The 19,695-nt window shown below is 44.2% G+C and overlaps 1 protein-coding gene across 6 annotated transcripts in view; it reads right to left on the bottom strand.

Annotated features, from left to right (window-relative positions):
• The window catches only part of CA5B (carbonic anhydrase 5B), a 133,890-nt gene that overhangs the window by 42,228 nt on the left and 71,967 nt on the right, over positions 1 to 19,695 (bottom strand). For 4 of the 6 annotated variants that reach the window (XM_025437170.3, XM_025437164.3, XM_025437202.3 and 1 more), the window contains one exon: positions 7,034 to 7,229. In XM_025437170.3, the coding sequence (XP_025292955.1) occupies positions 7,034 to 7,229 (196 nt within the window). Of the gene's footprint in view, positions 1 to 7,033; positions 7,230 to 16,973; positions 17,011 to 18,484; positions 18,596 to 19,695 lie in introns of those variants that run through there. The other 2 variants (XM_025437195.3, XM_025437188.2) reach the window with 2 other exon arrangements.

The raw sequence follows: 19,695 nt of genomic DNA, 5'->3' as shown, positions 1-19,695 counted from the left end.
TTTGGAATTTCCACTTCCATGTGGGTTCCCCTTACATATGCTATTAAATTTGATTTCTCCTGTTAATCTGTCTCATGTCAATTTGATTCTTGTCTGGCCAGAAGGATCTTCAAAAGCAGAGGAAATACTTCCTCCCCAATGGTCCACATGATCACATCTACCCATTTCTCTCTCATTTCTTAAAATCCTACAGGCTCTAAAGATCACTTCCAGCCCCTTCTCAGACAACCCCAGACTACATTAAGCATCCCTTCATCTGCTGATATTTCTTGGCATCTATTCTGTACCTGCACTGCCTAATAAGGTAACCACTCATCCTGTGTGATTGTTTAAATTGAGGCGTGCTATAAATGTAAAATACCTAGGGACCTTAAAGACATAATACAAAACAAAGAATGCAAAATATTTCACTTATAATTCTTATATTCATCTCATGTTAAAGTGGGCATATTTTGGATATGCTAGGTTAAATATTTTTCCTCCTCAACAAATATATAGGTAAAAATAATTTTACCTACTTACTATATTTTATCTATGTATTTGCTATATTAGAATGAGTTTCCCCCAGTTTTGAGATGTAATGAACATATTATTTGTTCTTTTTTTTTTTTATTTATGATAGTCACAGAGAGAGAGAGAGAGAGAGGCAGAGACATAGGCAGAGGGAGAAGCAGGCTCCATGCACTGGGAGCCCGACGTCGGATTCGATCCCAGGTCCCCAGGATCGCGCCCTGGGCCAAAGGCAGGCGCTAAACTGCTGTGCCACCCAGGGATCCCTATTTGTTCTCTTTTAAATGTGGTTATTAGAAATTATAGAATTGCCTATATGGCTCATTGATGGCTCACATTATTTATTCACTGGACATTGTTGTTCTACACCCTCATTGGTTTTTACTCCTGTGCCTTGACCTGTTACTGTCCTTTTTCTTGAGATGTGTGATTTCTTCGTGTAACTGAAGATCATCCTAATAGGCCTATGGTTGGGCACAGTGATAGGATTCACCATTGCTAAGGATGATCACAAATTGTCTTCTCAGAGCATGAGAGCTGAGGCTGAGCCCAGGTAAGCGCAGCATACACATGGAGTTCTCATTCTCAGTACACTAAAGCCCACAGTTCCTCGGCTCTGTTCAGAGCTATTTGTTAGCTCCTTGTTGCTGCCAGCTGCTTGTTGCTGCCTAAACCCCTGGAGCTATTAATAATTCCAGGGGGCTATTAATCAGCCTATTGTTTCTTAAGGTTATTTGAATGTTAATGAGAGATTCCATCTGGCACATCCTGAATCTCTATTACTTAGGGATTATCAGAGTTCTTAGTGAAGACATTGCAAAACAAAAATTTTAATACTATTGTTCTCTAGGAGTTTTGCCCTTCAAAAATTTTTTTTCTTAATTAGATAATGTGAATCTTTTTTTTTTTTAAGATTTATTTATTTATTTATTCATGAGAGACACAGAGAGAGTCATAGACATAGGCAGAGAGAGAAGCAGGCTTCCTGCAGAGAGCCTTATGTGGGTGGGACTCAATCTCAGGATCCGGGATCACTGCCTGAGCCAAAGGCAGTTCAACCACTGAGCCACCCAGGCGTCCCTGTTCTTCAAAATTAATTGGACAAATAACAGGAGAATTTTCTAACACAGTTCAGTTATAATACAGACCAATCCTGTCACATAGAACTTTCTCTGATGATGGAAATTTTCAATATGGTAAGCGCTAGCAACATGTAGCCATAACATTTTAATAAATGTATATTTACATGAGGGCAGCCAGGGTGGCTCAGCGGTTTAGCACCGCCTTCAGCCCAGGGTGTGATCCTGGAGACCGGATCGAGTCCCTTGTCAGGCTCCCTGCATGGAGCCTGCTTCTCCCTCTGCCTGTGTCTGTGCCTTTCTCTGTGTGTCTCTCATGAATAAATAAATAAAGTCTTTAAAAATAACTAAATAAATAAATTTATATTTACATGAAAATACACACATGGGACTAGTAGCTAGATTTTATACAGTGCCATTCTATTTCACATTGTCCTAAAAAAATATTTCTCTTCAATCTAAAAGTAGAGATCATGAACAATAAAAATCAATGAAATAATAACAAATAGGGCCCCTGGGTGGCTAAGTCAGTTGAATGGCCTGCCTTAGGCTCAGGTCATGATCCTGGGGGGGTGTCTCTGCTCAGTGAGGAGCCTGTTTCTCCCTCTCCCTCTGCCTGCTGTTCCTCCACTTGTGCTCTCTCTCTCTGTCAAATTATAAATAAAAATCTTTTTTTTAAATTTTTTAAAAAGATTTTTATTTATTTATTCATGAGAGACACAGGCAGAGGGAGAAACAGGCTCCATGCCAGGAGCCCGATGGAGGACTTGATTCTGGAACTTCAGGATCACGCCCTCAGCCAAAGGCAGGGGCTTAAGAGCTGAGCCACCCAGGTGTCCCTATAAATAAAAATCTTAAAAAAGAAAAAGAAATAATAACAAATAGCAAATATGTACCATTTCAATTCTAGATGATCGTTTTTATATTTAATTAGATTAAGAATTAACAATATTTTTGTTATGGTCTAAGATCTCATATTTGATTTTTTAAAGGATTTTATTAGAGAGAGAGAGAGAGAAATCAAGAGCAGGAGGGAGGGGCAAAGGCAGAGAGAGAAGGAGAAGCAGAATTATCACTGAGCAGGGAGCCCATCATAGGGCCCAATCCCAGGACCCTGAGATCATGACCCCAGCAGAAGGTAGACACCTAACCAATGGAGACACCTGGCGCCCCTCATGTTTAATTTTTTAAGACTATTTCTCCATTAATTTATTTAAGGTACAGTGATTTCCCATTTGCCCTTGCCCCCACACATGCAGCATCCCCCATTATCAACATCCCCCACCAGAGTAGTACATTTGTTATCATTCATGAACCTATAGTGACACATGATAACACCCAAAGTCCATAGTTTACATTGTGGTTCACTCTTGGTGTTATATATTCCACAGGTTTGGACAAATGTATATTGACCTGTATCCATCATACTATAAAGAGTATTTTCACTACCCTAAAATCCTCTGCTCCACCTATTCATCCCTCCCTATACTCTAACACATGGCAACTATTGATCTTTTTATTGTCTCCATAGTTTTACCTTTTCCAGAATGTCATACATTTGGGGTCATAGAGTATATAACCTTTTCAGATTGACTTCTTTCACTTAGTAATTTGCATTTAAAATTCTTACATTTCTTTTCAGTGAGGAACAAAATCCCATTGTCTGGCTATGCCACAGTTAAGGTATTCATTCATCCTACTGAAGGACAACTTGGCTGCTTCCAAGTTTTGGCAATTATGAATAAAGCTACGAAAAGCAGCCATGTGCAGGTTTTTGTGTAGATGTTAAGTATTCAACAATGCTGAACAAATAACAAGGAATATGATTGCTGGCTTGTATGGCAAGGACATATTTCATTTAAAAGAAACTGCCAAGTTATCTTCCAAAATGGCTGTACCATCTTTGTATTTTCACCAGCAATGAGTAAGAATTCCTGTTGCTCCACAGCTTCATAACCACTTGGTGTTATCACTATTCTGGATTTTGGCCATTGTAATCGGTGTGTGGTGATTTTTTTTTTTAAGATTTTATTTATTCTTTAGAGATACGGGCAGAGGGACAAGCAGGCTCCCTATGGGGATCCTGATGTGGGACTCAATCTCAGGATCCCGGGATCATGACCTGAGCCAAAGGCAGATGTGCAACCACTGAGCAACCCAGGTGCCCCTATCATCTTGGGTTTAATTTGCATTTCCCTGGTCACAGATCACACAATGGGGCTTTTTATACTCTTATTTGCCATCTCTATATATTTGGTGAGGTGTGTGTTAATAAGATCTCTAATCCATTTTTTAATTAGGTTTTTAAATTAGATTTTCTTATTGTTGACTGTTCGGCTTTGTTTCCTAATCTACTATAACCCTAAATTTTTCATGTGACAATTAAAATAAATGTCAGTAGAAGATATACTAAGTGAATTTGATTTTATGTTCATCTTGGGTAACAGGTGCAGGCTTTTCTCTTTATTTTATCATGTTCCAAATCCTCAAGTTAGGATTGTCAACACTGTCTGCTACTTGAGATAACAGCAAACAGCAATCTGAGTTGACAGCCAACGATTCCCTGAGAGGTGGGGAGCAGAGTGTGAAGGTGAAGCATAGAGCACAGACAGGCTCTAGTAAGACACTGCTTTCTGAATTTGCCACAGCCTCCTCCTTTCTTATTCTGCTTACCCCTATCTTAAAAATGGCCAAACATCTGAGGGAGGCGCTGAGCCTTTGATGATGGTAAAGATGGTAATGATGAGGGCAGTGGGGGGGGGGGGGGATGCCCAGTGGTTTAGCACCACCTACAGCCCAGGGCCTGATCCTGGAGACCCGGGATTGAGTCCCACGTTGGGCTCCCTGCATGGAGCCTGCTTCTCCCTCTGCCTGTGTTTCTGCTTCTCTCTCTCTGTGTCTCTCATGAATAAATAAAGTCTTAAAAAAAAAAAGGCGGTGATGATGATCATCAATAGTACTAGAAGTAACCTGCCAACACAGTCCTCACACTGTGTGGCAGGTACTAGCAAAGGGCTTTCCATGTTATCTTTTCTAACCCTCAATGATCTTGGGTTGTTCTTGGTCACAAGTGTGCAATGGGCCTTCTGGTGGGGTGTTAAGTTGCCAGACATGATGCATATTGTCTTTACAACTGATCAGCAGAAGGTCTGGAATTTAGGAGCAGGACATGCTCAGTGGCTCAGGGCAGCTGAGACTATAATATTCTCTCCAGTGAAAACAGGGAAAGTTGGTGTTATATGCCAAAAGCAAAATCAAATCATAATTGTTACCTGTTTTTCTTATAACTTACAAACCAGAACATCTGATGTGAAAAATTAATTAAGGAAAGTCCACATCTCCCCAAGCCACCACTTTTTGTTTTAGTCAGCATCAAAAGAAGCAAACTATCCTAAAGACATATCTATCTTGGATTTTAGACCTTCAACTTTCAACTCTCTGTTGAAAAAAGTAAAACTTTAGTAACTACATAAACATGACTAATTTTTTCCATTTTGAGCCTCAGACCACAAAATGCCAGTGTTGAGAATAAGCCAGTCCTGGTAGGATGTGGGTCTGTTGGTAGGAAGCCACACCCAGCAACCAGAAATTTATTATGACTCCAACCAGTTCATTTGAATAAGAACACTGTCATTGTTGAACAAAACCAAGTAAATTTATAATAAAAATGTATTTATGGAGGAGTTTCAAGTCCTTGGATTTAGCTAGATTAGCACTACTAATTTAACAGCATTTCTTGAGATGCCTGGGTAGCTCAGCGGTTGAGTGTTTGCCTTTGGCTCCAGGCATGAACCTGGAGTCCCAGGATGGAGTCCCTGCAGGGAGCCTGCTTCTCCCTCTGCCTATGTCTCTGCCTCTGTGTGTGTCTCTCATGAATAAATAAATAAAATATTTTAAAAAGTAATTTAACAGCATTCTTCCTTACATTTTTTGATTATGTACATATGAAGTCAAAAGAGAACAAACCAAAAGAGAAAAAGTGGAGAAACCTAGACCTAGAAGGAATCCAACATTTGAAAAATCTGTGTCAATTCTTTTAAAATAATGGAAAATATGAAAAATTCCTCTTTAACAATATATTAGCCATTTTACCTCTCCACATATTCAAACTCATCTCTCCACAAATGAACACATTATTCTCTCCTATTGTCCCACTGATTCTTAAGCAGGGGCAGTTTTGTCCTCCCCAGAGCTCATTTGGTAATGTCTGATGACATTTTTGGTTGTTACAACTGGGTGGGGGGTGCAACCATCATCTAGCAGGTACTGGGGAGGGATGCTGCTAATCAACCTACAGTGCACACTGCACCCACAACAACACAGAATGACCCATCCCCCATGTCAGTAGTGCCTCGGTGGACAATCCCTGCACCACAGGGACACGGCAGGGAACCAGTATTTCAGGAGGGGGTTGAGATGCAAGAGGTTTCAGGAAAGACCATCTGCTGCCTCGATTAATATGCTGTGGGGTTTTTTTAAAGATTTTATTTATTTATACAGAGAGAGAGAGAGGAGGAAGAGACACAGGCAGAGGGAGAAGCAGGCTCCATGAAGGGAGGCGGAACTTGATCCCGGGTCTCCAGGATCACGCCCCAGGCCAAAGGCAGCACTAAACCACTGAGCCACCCGGGCTGCCCAATATGCTGTGTTTATGCCAGAGCCCATTTTGGTAAGCTGGTCAACCAGAATGAACTCTGCAATTTGTGAGTTGAGAAAGAATATTTCAGATTGTGAAGCTACTGACCTGCTTACAAACATTAACATGCAACTTTCAGAACGTTAAGACTCTCAGAAATAGGGCAGCCTGGGTGGCTCAGCCGTTTAGCGCTGCCTTCAGCCCAGGGCGTGATCCTGGAGACCAGGGATCAAGTCCCACGTCGGGCTCCCTGCATGGAGCCTGCTTCTCCCTCTGCCTGTGTCTCTGCCTCTCTCTCTCTCTGCATGTCTCTCATGAATGAATAAATAAAATCTTAAAAAAAAAAGACTCTCAGAAATAATTTGCAGTCTGTGGATCAATGTTTGTAAGAAGACTGTTGCTAACAAAAACAATACAGAACAGATTCCAAGCTATTTGAAACTGGAATACGTCTCACCCTATTTCTGCATGACATCATTTTCACATGTTAAACCTTGTCAAGAAAACGACTTTCCAAACCTTTTTATGATAATCATTTTGCAATATATGTGTATCAAATCAGCACATTGCACACCTTCGACTCACATGAGGTTATGTGTCAATTATATGCCAATAAACTTGGGGGAAAAAGAATTTTCCACGTTTATTTTAGAAGACAAATAGAGAAGCAAGTAATTATTCTCATGGTTCTGAAGGCACACAATCCCACTCTGGAATACCACTGACACTATATGGATAAACACAGGACACGTGACGACTGTCATGCACCCCCAACCTCTCACTCTCTTTAAAGGAGCAGTGTACTCACAGGCTCGGTTCCGGGTTTTGTATGTGCAGGTGTAGAGGCTGCAGGGCCTTGCTGGCATGAACGTGGGGATCTGGAATCTTCTCCAAAGTGACCTGCATGGAGAGGCTTGAAGAATGGCCCTCAGGCTACTCATCACCACCATGATTAGCCTGAAATCTTGCTTGGGGCCCCAAATAGCTTGTAGGAACCTAATAACCTAGAGGCAGGAGGACAGAAGAGGGAAAGCTGTAAACAACTGAGATTGGCCATCAAGTGGAAACCTCTAAACAGAATAACATTCAGACTAAGAGTACACACAGCAGGGGAGGGAGGTGGGAGGGTGGGGCTGAGGGGGGAATGAGTCAATAGTTTATCCACTTCTCTTCCTCAAATTTATTCGTCACCTCACTGGCAGGATCTGGATGACTGATTCAGGAGCCCTGCCTTTCCTTTAAGGTTAGCAAATATTAGAGGTCGAGAGACATCATCTTTTTTTTTTTTTTTTTAATTTTTATTTATTTATGATAGTCACACAGGGAGAGAGAGAGGCAGAGACATAGGCAGAGGGAGAAGCAGGCTCCATGCACCGGGAGGCCGATGTGGGATTCGATCCCGGGTCTCCAGGATCGCGCCCTGGGCCAAAGGCAGGCGCCAAACCGCTGCGCCACCCAGGGATCCCGACATCATCTTTTTATACACAAGAATGTAAAGACTGCTTATAGTAATTTCTTAAAATTAAAAGAACATTTACTCCTTGAAATCCAAATTAGATATCCAGCATGGTGTTTACATGTAAGAAGTAACTGAAGATTAAAGCTCCTGGGTAAAAAAAAAAAAAAAAAAATCAATCTGTATCGGATTGCTTTTAAAAAACACAAGGATCCATCCTCTCAAAAATAGTCATGAGCAGTTTTGAAATCTAAGCTTAAATACTGTGACTCTGTCAGTTGTATGTATGACACTATATCCCTTGATCATGGGGGAAATGGAGGTTAATCCTGAACTAATCTGTAAGGAGATTCAATGTGAATATTCATGTATGACTGCATTAATGACCCCTCTACCCCTCACAGGTCCCAAGTGAGAGTCTCAGGAGACAATGATTTCCATGGTCTTTAGAAATTACAATATTAACTTTCACTGTTTCTTTCCTGCCATACTCACCCCCTAATGCTTCTTCCACTTTTCCTGAAAACTCCCATCCCTATAGTAAGTGAGCAAACAAGGTCAGAAACGAAACGTTTTTTCCTGATTATACATTCACTGCAGTATAGATTTCAAAGCGTTTGGAGTGATTATTTGAGATGCATTCTGGCAGTTGTTACGTACACTGCTTGAGCAACTGTGAGTGAGGTTTGACTGCGTGGCCCTGTGCCCTGGTGCTGCTGACCTCAGCCTCATGTCCACCCCTTGCTCTTGCCTGCACAGCAGCCACATGGACTCTGTTTCTTCCCTCTCCCGAAGCTCCCTCCAGCCTAAGGGCTTGTGCAGATGCTCCTCCTTCCCTGGACCACTTGTCCTCCATCTGCACCTGGTTAGTTCCTCCTCTCTCCTCAGGTGTTCCGCTCCAGCATCACTTCCTAGAACCTCCCCTGACCACGGGCTCAGCCCAGCGCCCTCTTCACCTCCCTCACGGTGCTTCTTGCAGTTGAACACCTCCTCAGGAACGTACATTGTGACGCCACCTCCCCAGCACCCCAGCCCCGTGGCAGTAAGGGCCGTGTCTGTCTCGGCCGCAGCCGCATCTCTTGGGGACACAGGGCCTGGCACATGATGGCCGCTCAGTGACCTGGGCACACTTCCTCGGTGATGGAGATGTGCATCCCGATTTCAAGGACTGCAAACTGTGAAGTGGTGGCCAGCATGTTCTTGGACAGTAGGAAGGGCTCTCCCTAGAGGCCACCATCACCCAGTTGTGGGGTTACTTATACTTCTGAAACACTTTTAAATGCTTGCCGTTTCAGACGAGGGCCTCGCATCCCCACCTCTCAGACGTGAAGGACCCCCAAAGTTCTCCCCGACCTGCAGGGGGAACACACCCAAAGATGAACCTAAGTTGGTCTCACAGGGATGGAAATTCTGCTGTAAATGCTTGTACTTCTGCGCTGATTGCTATTTCCTTTGTTCCAGGAACCATGCTGGGGGCTGGGATGCAAAGCAGAACAAGGCACGAACTGGACCCTCCACGTGTGCAATTCATTTCTCCCCCTTGGAGCCTCCTGAAATGCACATCATATGGCAAGGAAAACCATCCAGGACTCCTCAGGTTCTGCCTGTGGCCTACCAGAGACCTCTCAACTGTCTGGCCGTGGTGGTGGGCAAGCGGGGGCCCAAAGTCACAAAAAGAAAAATTATGATCCCTAGCAATGCTGAGCAAAGAGGCAAATGTTCTTATTTCACCCTTCCCTCCTTCACTTACTTCACTGCTTGTAATTAGCCGTGAACTAGCTCTTCTCCCCTGTACTGCTGCCCTTGACTCCGCTAGATCTGAGCTAGAGAGAAGGCTTCACCCAAGGGAAAGGAGAGAACAAAAAAATCACACCTGAGCTGTGTCCACTGAAAGCAGGAAGCAGAGTTGCTTCCTATTAGGGCCCTGAAAGGAACAAAGGAGGGCTCCGGGCAGAACCCTTTCTAACCAGCAACAAGCCATGTGTCGGGACAAGTACTGTAAAGTGTGGCAAGTAGCCAGCCTCTTGGCCCGGTGCCATGCACTCTGTTGCATGTATCACTTTGCCAATGAACACACCGAACACAGGGAGCAAAGACGCATGGTCACTACATTAACAGGGACCAGTCAAAAGTTCCAAATCTCATGGAGGCTCCTCAACTGGAGTCATTAAACCAGAGACACCTAAGGTATGTCTGTACTGGGATCCCTGGGTGGCACAGTGGTTTAGCGCCTGCCTTTGGCCCAGGGCGTGATCCTGGAGACCCGGGATCGAATCCCACGTCGGGCTCCCGGTGCATGGAGCCTGCTTCTCCCTCTGCCTATGTCTCTGCCTCTCTCTCTCTCTGTGTGACTATCATAAATAAATAAAAATTAAAAATAAAAAAAAAAGGAGTACACTTTTCAAAAAAAAAAAAAAGTATGTCTGTACTGCCAGTAGATGTCAGAAATTCTCAACCCAGGTTAAAATCACTTTTATTTATTTTTACAAGCATACTTATATGTATATATATTTGGGGGGGGCATGTCAGTATGTACATTTTTTAAGACATGCAAAAGCCTGACTCAGGATTTCAAACACAGACTGATAATAAACTTTCAAGATATTATCTTGATAATGCCTTGAGCCAACTAAAAGTCCCTCATTTTCAAATACCTTCATTAACCGAATTAACTGAGCAGGCTTAAGGAATGATGGACCATTGACTACCTCATTTCAGAATCTATCTCCTTTTTTCCCTTAATTTTTTACTTTGGCAAACCGCAAATTTGAACAGTGGAAATACTGTAATAAAACCACCTATGTAAATAAAAATTAAAAAAAAAAAAAAAGGGGATCCCTGGGTGGCGCAGCGGTTTAGCGCCTGCCTTTGGCCCAGGGCGCGATCCTGGAGACCCGGGATCGAATCCCACGTCGGGCTCCCGGTGCATGGAGCCTGCTTCTCCCTCTGCCTGTGTCTCTGCCTCTCTCTCTCTCTCACTGTGTGCCTATCATAAATAAATAAAAATTAAAAAATAAATAAATAAAACCACCTATGTACCCAACACTTTATTTCAACAATTATCTGTTGGTGGCCAAGCATGTTTTATTTATACCCTCCCTCCTACCTCCCCTCTCTGTATAACTTTGAAGCAAATGGCAGACATCTTAGAAACCTGTCCACAATTATTTTCCATAGGAAAGTATCTCCAAATTAATTTATAGTTTCTTCTCCATAAAAATCATCTGTAGGAATTAGCCTCTGGTGATAGTTTATGGACAGAATATGAAAACTATCAATTTTCCAAAAATAAAAATATCACAAAAGCCCTGTAACCCAACACTTCGTCAGTGTCCACCTACCCCTTCATGTAATCATTTCACTTTCCTCTTGATATCTCCACCCTAATCTTGGATGAGAGCTGGTATCAAGAACTGTATGCTTCTTTCCAGTCTTATAAGACTAACTTATAAGACTTATAAATGATTGTGTGACTTATCATTTCAGATCAGCAGAGTAAAAGGATTACATGAACTGAAATATCTAAGAGGAAGGTTTAATGTACACCTTTCATCTTATGCAACAAAGAATCCAGAAACAGAGGAGCAGGAGAAACATGTGTTTAGTAACACAGTACAAGAGGTGACTGCAAAGGGTGTAAGGGTTAAGAAAGCTCCCAGAAAGAACTGGTAAGTGTTGTGTAAAGGAAAGTTATTATTCAAATTGAGTTTGCTAAAATGCTCCCCTTGCTATAAAAGGAAATACTAAGAAAATAGAAGGCAGTTTGGGATGATTTTTAATTTCATGTTTTTCGTTTTCTTTCTGAGACAATACCATCAAACAATTCCAACTACACAGTTTTCTCTCTGATAAAATCAATTTGACAATAAATTGAAATTTTAATTGCTAAGAGGCACGGGGAAACCGTGCCTGAATTTTGTGCTTCTTTCCATTGACTTGTGTTCCTGAATTGAAGCAAAAATGAGTGATTATCTCATGCAAAGCACTGGGCTGGGTGAAGATGGAAAAAGTCATGTTTTCTCCTCTACCCCACAAGCCTGGCTGGATGAAGATGGAAAATGTCATCTTTTCTCCTCATCTTTTCTCCTCATCTTTTCTCCTCTACCCCACAAGCTTGCAATCTATAAAAAAAGGTTACTAAACAAGTAACCTTTCTTGGTTTTTTAGTTACCTTTTTATCGTATAGTAAAATATGCATAATATTCATCATTTTAACCTTTTTCAAGCATACAATTCGGTGGCATGAAATACATTCATGATGATGTTGTGTGACCCTCACCAGTATCTATACCTCAAACTTTTTCATCATCCTCAACATAAACTCTATACCCATTCAACAAAAACTCCCCATTCCTCCTCACTCTCCATCCCCAGCAACCTCTGTTCTACTTCTGAGTATTTGCCTATTCTAGATAGTTTATTTAAGTGGACTCATACAATATTTTCCCTCCGAGGCTGGCTTATTGCACTTAGCATAATTAAACAAATACTTCTTAAAGGCCAGATGCGATGACAGCTCTGACTTAATTCAATAAGAACATAGAGGGCAGAGGCTCTAAGTTTCAGGAGGGTGGGGAGCATCTGAACCATGTGTTCTAGGAGAAAGACAATTTTAACAGGAGGGAGAGGTGGGGGGGGTAATGTCAGGGATTATGAGGACATTTCTGGAGGCAGAGGTATTTAGAAGTCTTAAGAGGGTAATTAGCATTGAAATGGACAGGACCTTGGTTTTATTCAATAATCCCAGTGTTAGAGGGAAGTTGGCCAACATGTGGAAAAGGACTCCTTTATGTTTACAATCTAGATAGAAAAAGAGACATAGTAACTCCCAGGAAGACAATAAGAAGTACAGGGATACTCAAAAGAAGGGACTTGCTCTTTTGTCCTTCAAAAGAAACATTGTAATAAAACACAGCAGAAGGCATGCTTAACTGCCAAGGGAGTTGTACAGACAAGTGGCCACGAGCGTGGCCCTGTGTAAGGGCCTGTATGGGCATCTGAGGCACGTAAGCATGGTGCCAGAGAAGTCTGGGTGAGTGATCCTTGGTCAAGCTCCACAGAGCCAGAGCTGTGGTCATGCCTTGGGGCAATGCCTCGCACTCTGCAGTCATGCTGTCTGTGCACAATGCTGGGGCTGGTGGCTGATGACACCTGGCCCAGAGAAACTGTCTCCTGCCTCTCTAGGGCTAGAGGTACACAAAAGCTCCAGAGTGCCTGCTATCACCTCGCCCTCTCCTTCATCCTCCTTTACAAAATCCACTCAGTGGTGGGTTGCATGTAGTGGTATGGAAATCCAAACCTCTGTCTGTCTCCTAAGAATGCTGCTGACCTCGCTGCAGTGGACACAGACGCTGAAGATAACTTTTTGTGTGTTTAGACAAAAAGAAAAAACCCTGTTTTGTAACAAAGCCAAGTGTAGCTGGCTTCCCACCATCCAAAGTCTGTCAGGAATATGTGCTAAGGCACTAGCCACACAGATGCCCAGATGACACACAGTTGAAGGTAGAACTGGATGGGGATTTGAGATTAACTTGAAGAATAGCAATTTCCTAGACTGGAACACCCTCAGGTATTATTCCATATATACAGGACAGTTTCTGACAACTCCATGTGCAAACACAGGATGGAACGGAGTACGCAGAATGGAGCTAGGAAGTCAGTGACAAGATTCCTTCAACCATCCTTCGTTCAATCCATCACTCTTTTATCATTTCATTCACCAGGACATCAATCAAACATCTATTAAATGCCAGACACTGGGGCAGCCTGGGTGGCTCAGCGGTTTAGCGCCGCCTTTAGCCCGGGGTGTGATCCTGGAGACCTGGGATCGAGTCCTGCGTTGGGCTCCCTGCATGGAGCCTGCTTCTCCCTCTGCCTGTGTCTCTGCCTCTCTCTCTCTCTCTCTCTCTCTCTCTGTGTCTCTATGAATAAATAAATAAAATCTTTAAAAAAAATGCCAGGCACTGTCATAGGATCATTGGGGGAATAAAACAAAGTTCCTACCCTTGTGGAACTTACATTCTAGTAGGGGGAGGCCAACAATAAACAGCAATGTAATATATTAAGTCAGTTGTACAGACAATTGAATTAAGTAGAGTAGGGTAAGGTAAATTTGGAGTGCCACTGGGAAAGGAGTGTTGCATTTAAAATAAACTGCTCAGGATCCCTGGGTGGCTCAGAGGTTTAGCGCCTGCCTTTGGCCCAGGGCAAGATCCTGGAGTCCCGGGATCGAGTCCCACATTGGGCTCCCTGCATGGAGCCTGCTTCTCCCTCTGCCTCTGTCTCTGCCTCTCTCTCTCTGTCTCTCATGAATAAATAAATAAAATATTTTAAAAATATATAACATAATAAACTGCTCAAAGGAGGCCTTATTGAAAATTGGGCAAAAGATTGAAGGAATGAAGGAATTAGTAATAGGGCTATCAGCAGGAAGGATACCCCAGGAAGAGGGAATTGCCTGTGCAAAGACTGAAGTGGGGATGTGTCTGGCACATACAAAGGGATAGTAAGGCGGCCAGCATGGCAGGAATAGTGTACTAGGAGGAGGGTAGTAGGAGATAAGGTGGAGAGGTAATGCATGCCAGATCGTATAGATTTCTAGGCCACTGTAAAGGGTTTTTTTCTCTAACTCAGGATTTCTCAATCTTGACATTATTGACATTTGACCAGGTAACTCTGTTTTGAAGTTGCTCTATACATTGTAGGGTGTTGAGTAGCATCCCTGGCCTCTACCCATTAGATGCCAGTGAGTGGCACCCTCCCTCCAATTGTGACAACCAAAAATGTCTCCAAACACTGCAGATGTGCCTTGGGAAAGGTGAATCACCTCTAATTGGAAACCACTGCTCTCAGTGAAATGGGGACACAGTGCAGTTTTGGGAGCACAAAAGGGGCACCATCTGATTTATTTTTTTAAAAGATCATTCAGGCTGCCCTACTGGAAATCAACTGGGATGGGAAGCAAGAAGGGAGCAGGGAGATCATTCAGGAAAATCCAGGGTCTTGGAACAAAGGATATCTGGGACGCCTGGGTGGCTCAGCGGTTGAGCTTCTACCTTCAGCTCGGGTCATGATCATGGGGTCCTGGGATCAGGTCCCACATTGGGCTCCCCCAGGGAGCCTATCTTCTTCTTCTGCCTATGTCTCTGCCTCTCTCTGTATGTCTCTCATGAATAAATAAATAAAATCTTAAAAAAAAGAAAAGATGTCATAATGGAGGTGGTGAGAAGTGCCTGGGTGTTGGCTATATCTTGGAGAGACTGCCAGGGTGATGAGAAAGAAAGGAGTCAAGGATAGCTAGAAGATTCTCGACCTAATCAACTGGTAGGATGGGGTTGCCATGAACCAAGAGGAGGACCACAGTGTGCAGTAAAGGTTTTGGGTGGGACATCAGTAGCTCAGATTTGGGCATGTGGGGCAGCCCAGGTGGCTCAGTGGTTTAGCGCTGCCTACGCCCAGGACGTGATCCTGGAGACCTGGGATCGAGTCCCATGTTGGGCTCCCTGCATGGAGACTGCTTCTCCCTCTGCCTGTCTCTGCCTCTCTCTTTCTTTCTCTGTGTCTCTCATGAATGAATAGATGGAATCTTAATTAAAAAAAAAAAAAGATTTGGGCATGTGAGTTTGAGATGAAATTCCAGTAATCCAAGTGAGACAATATGAAACTCTGACCCAGGAGAATAACAGTAGTAATGTACCACAGCTCTTTGTATTCAAGAGATTATCATTTTGGTGAAAAACACAAGATTTGGCACTCAACCAGAAGAGAGAAAAGGGAGGAAAGTGAAGAAGGCCCTGTGACTTTATGAATGGATGATGCTGGTGGTAGAATGAGGATGAATGCCTGAAGAGAGAAACAAGCTGGCAAAAGGAGCAAGTGGGAAGGAAAAGATGACAGTCTTTCTGCTAATCCTATGGATTAGAGGTCCAAGGGGGCAGTGGGAGGAAAAGTCTAGAAGAGTTGCCAGGGCAGCTCTGCTGCTCAGGAGAGATCACAAGGCTAGAGAGAGATGGAAAATCCTCACCTCTTCCCCAAGGAGTAGCAGGTGTATAGAGGGAGACTGACAAAATGGAGTAAGGCGGCCAAGAGACAGAAGGAGCAGTCAGAGACAATCAAGGAAGGAATAGAGCATGGAAGGTCAGCAGTGAGGAAGGTTCGAGGAAAATCCCAATAAACAGAAACTCAATTTAGCTAATGCTAGGCTATAATACCTATAGTAAGACATGAGGTTATTTACACTAAAGCCTAAAGCCAATCCACTCTGTTACATTAAAATTATAATTTATTGGTAGGTGGTTATTTAAATGTACCTATGGATCTCATAAAACCTAAGCTTGTAAAACCACAAATAATATTTACCAAACATTATCCATAACAATGAACTACTAGCATACATTACAAAATTTCACAGAAAATTTCCTTACTTAAGTTTGTCTTTAAGATGGGACTGTAGCCTGGATGGGTCTCATGAGTGCTAAGCCTTTTGTACTGTATGCCTTTGCTATCATTGATTATTTATATATGTCCTTGGCTTTTACTAACATGTCCTTTATCTGCTGTTTTGCAGACAGAAATGTGTGAAAAAAGAAAAATTCTAAAAGCCTTTAAAGAATCATTCATAAATTATGTATTCATTAAATGACAGATGGAGCTGACCATTGAACAACACAGCTGCACTTATATGTGGGTTTTTTTCCCCAATTAATACAGTATAGTACTGTAAATGTATTTTCTCTTCCCATGATTTTATTTTTTTTTAAGAGTTTATTTATTTATTCATGAGAGACACAGAGAGAGAGAGGCAGAGATACAGGCAGAGGGAGAAGCAGGCTCCATGCAGGGATCCTGACGTGGGACTCGATCCTGGGTCTCCAGGATCAGGCCCTGGGCTGAAGGCAGCGCTAAACCGCTGAGCCACCCGGGCTGCCCTTCCCATGATTTTCTTAATCATATTTTTTTTTCTCTCGCTTACTGTATTGTAAGAATATAGTATATAATACATATAACATACAAAACAGGTGATAACTGATTATGTTATTGGTAAGGCTTTTGATCAACAGCAGGCTATTAGTAGTTATGTGTTGGGGCAATCAGGTTTTAGGTAGAGTTTCAACTGGGCAGGGGGTCAGTGCCCCTAATCCTGTGCTGTTCAAGGGTCAACTGTAGTTTGCACTCTGCCCAATTAAACCATTTATATGTATGCAAAACAGATGGGAAAAAAGTACTCTAACCAAAGGTTACAATCACATTGAAAAAAATTCCTTGATTCTGATCAGACTGTCCATTTTCTCACCTCCTGAGCTCAAAGGAAGCCAGTCTTTTGCAATGCCCTGAAATGTAAACGAGAGGTTATGCTGTCAGGTCCCAACTCAGAAAGTTGAGCTTCTTCCTCTCACCTACTTCTTCCCGAAGACCATGATCCCAATCTGGGGTTGCCAGAGGTTTCAAAATACATTTGTAGTAACTGTTTTGTGTGCTGCAACTAAGTGCCCCAGTGCTGCCAGTGAGATGAAATGAATTTTCCTCCTCCCACCAGATTTCCAAAATATTCAAGTTCACTCATTCACTCACAATTCACTCAATCTTTATTGAGTCCCAGTGGTGAGTGGTCACAACGTTTTGCTTGGCTCCAGGGAGAACAGGGCAGGCGTGTACAGGCCCAGAGAATGGTGCCCTTGCTGATCCTGGCCTTTCAGGGAATTTCAATGCTGGTTCTGACAATAAAAATTATCTGAGAAAGGCCCCAGGTAGCAGAAAGTTTTTCCAACATATCCATGAACAGGGACCATTTTGACTGGTGTGCAGAGGCAGATAAGGGGTAGGGTCTGGTGCAGCTTCCCTCATGAGGGAAATCTGGCTACTCCACACTTATTGCAGCAAGGTTTTTAGTAGGAGAGAGGACATGGCCAGATTAGCAGTAAAGGATGAAGAAGGAGAAGCAGAAAGCAATGTAGTTTTCAGTGGTTAGGAGAGAACAGGTTCTAACCCAGTTAAGGTGTACACATTAACTTCTTGTATTTCTCAAACTTTCCCTGGGAAAATACAGAAGAGGGGAGGGCACTTACATTCATATTAAGGAGCTGCCACCAGCCTTAAGGTAGTAGCATTTAATACCGAATGCGACAAAGACTCTTAATTATTAAAAATGTTTGTACTTCAGCGGTTCTCCTTCAGTTCTGGGGCGGGGCACAGAACAAAAAGGCCAGAAGTAATTGCGGAATAGAAAAGGCTCAGATTTGTCCACGTGACATAGCTGTGATGCTGCTCCCCTGGCTTGGAGGTGGCTGTGACTCTGTCCATAGACCCTGGTACAGTCGGGGGCGGGGGATGGGGGGAATACAATCCAGAGCCAAGTTAGTCCCAGCTTGTCGCGCCTCGGTTGTTGTCGCCGAACTGCAGTATCCGATTTTGTAGCCTTTACTCCTGTGTCCAGAGGACTGGAGTTTTTTGAGTTAATTCGCATCCAACCACTCCTGGTAACACCCCCTCTTAGGGAACTGCCCTCACGCACGGGACACCCCCCTCCCCCGCCAAATTCCCTCAGACAGCTGTTCCCCGACAAGTGCAATGGCACCCTAAGGAAGGTGCAGCCACCCGGTGGGTGACTCCCACAGTAGAAGGGGGTTGCGGGGCGGGGTGGGGGAGAGCGACGCCGCGCCGAGACCCCCGCAACACTCGCAGGACCAACAGCTGTGCGCTCAGGCCTGGCGGGGCGAGGCGGCGGGGCGTGAGGACGGTCCCGGCCCTCCCTGAGCCCGCATGTCCCCGCTGTGGCCGCCACCCCAGTCGGCCACCGGCCCTTACCTTAGAGTTTCGCCGGAGCGCGAACCTCGGCAGCTAGCTGGAGCCCGGGACCCGCCGCAACTGCGCGGGGCCATCATAGCCACGCCCCGTCTTCACGCCCCACAGCCCAGGCCACGCCCCTCCCCTCCGAGCCTCCCCTCTTGGGGCCGGGACCACGCCCCCTCGCGTCCTTTCGCGCCGCCCTGGCCACGCCCCTCCAGGCCCTACGGTCCGTGGCCGAGGCCGGGCCGCGCCCCTCCCGTCGCAGCCACGCCTCCTCGCCCGGGCCACGCCCCCGGGCTCCTCCCCCCCCCCCCCCCCCCCCCCCCCGGCCGGCTGGGCTTGCTGCGGGGATCCCGGGTCGCGTGGGCGGCCTCCCTAGTCTCTAGAGAAACCCTCCCGGGTCTGGGAACTGAGCGCCGGCGACATTTTGTCCGGTGAAATCAGACTGCAGGCTTAAGAGCCTCGTCTAGAGAATGACTTTCCTCGGGTTTCTCCCATTTCCAAACATCAATACTGAAGGTACTGAGAGCAGGTGGCTCAGGAGGGAAACAAACATTGGACGAGTCCCACAACTGTGTCCCTTCCTGTTGTTTTCATGTCCGCTTTACCCGAGTTTCTTGCGGCCAGTTTCCATGTCCGATCTCCAATTTGGAGCTGCTCCTTCCAGGCAGTTTTCACATCCTCTAAACCAGGACGATGGACCAATGTTCCTTCTAGTCCCTCAGCCAACCTTAAGTGCTACACAGAAGAGTGGAGTAAACACAACTCCTGTATTTCCTGATACACCCTTCAGAGGCCCTGGCTTGAGCGCCCAGTGAGCTCTGGCTGTCGCCAGAGCTCCAGGCCTGTGGAGACACCGCCACACTGACACTGAAACTCTGGTTGCAGCCCTGTGTGCACCCTGACATCACTCTGCTGGCCTTATTCTCTCCACTTACAACTCTAGGTTCACAAGAGAAATATGAAGCTTATAACCAGCTTTTCTACCCCAGTGCAGAAATCTCTGATTCACTCATTCATTTATTCAAATCCTATTTTTTGAGTACATGCTCCCCTAATAAAGAAGATAACCTTCAAGGAGCTTATAGTCTAAAGTTGTCCCAAGCTGGGTTTGGATGTGACAAGAAATGATGAGAAAGAGAAGGTGTAGCAAGGGATCGATAGGTGCAAAAGCATTTGGTAAGCACATGTCTTCCTGATTTGATTCGTAGGAATTTTTTGGGGTAGCA

This window comes from Canis lupus, chromosome X, assembly GCF_003254725.2.
Source record: "Canis lupus dingo isolate Sandy chromosome X, ASM325472v2, whole genome shotgun sequence".
In the NCBI taxonomy this organism is placed as follows: Eukaryota; Metazoa; Chordata; class Mammalia; order Carnivora; family Canidae; genus Canis; species Canis lupus.
This window is presented reverse-complemented; position numbering and strand designations above follow the sequence as displayed.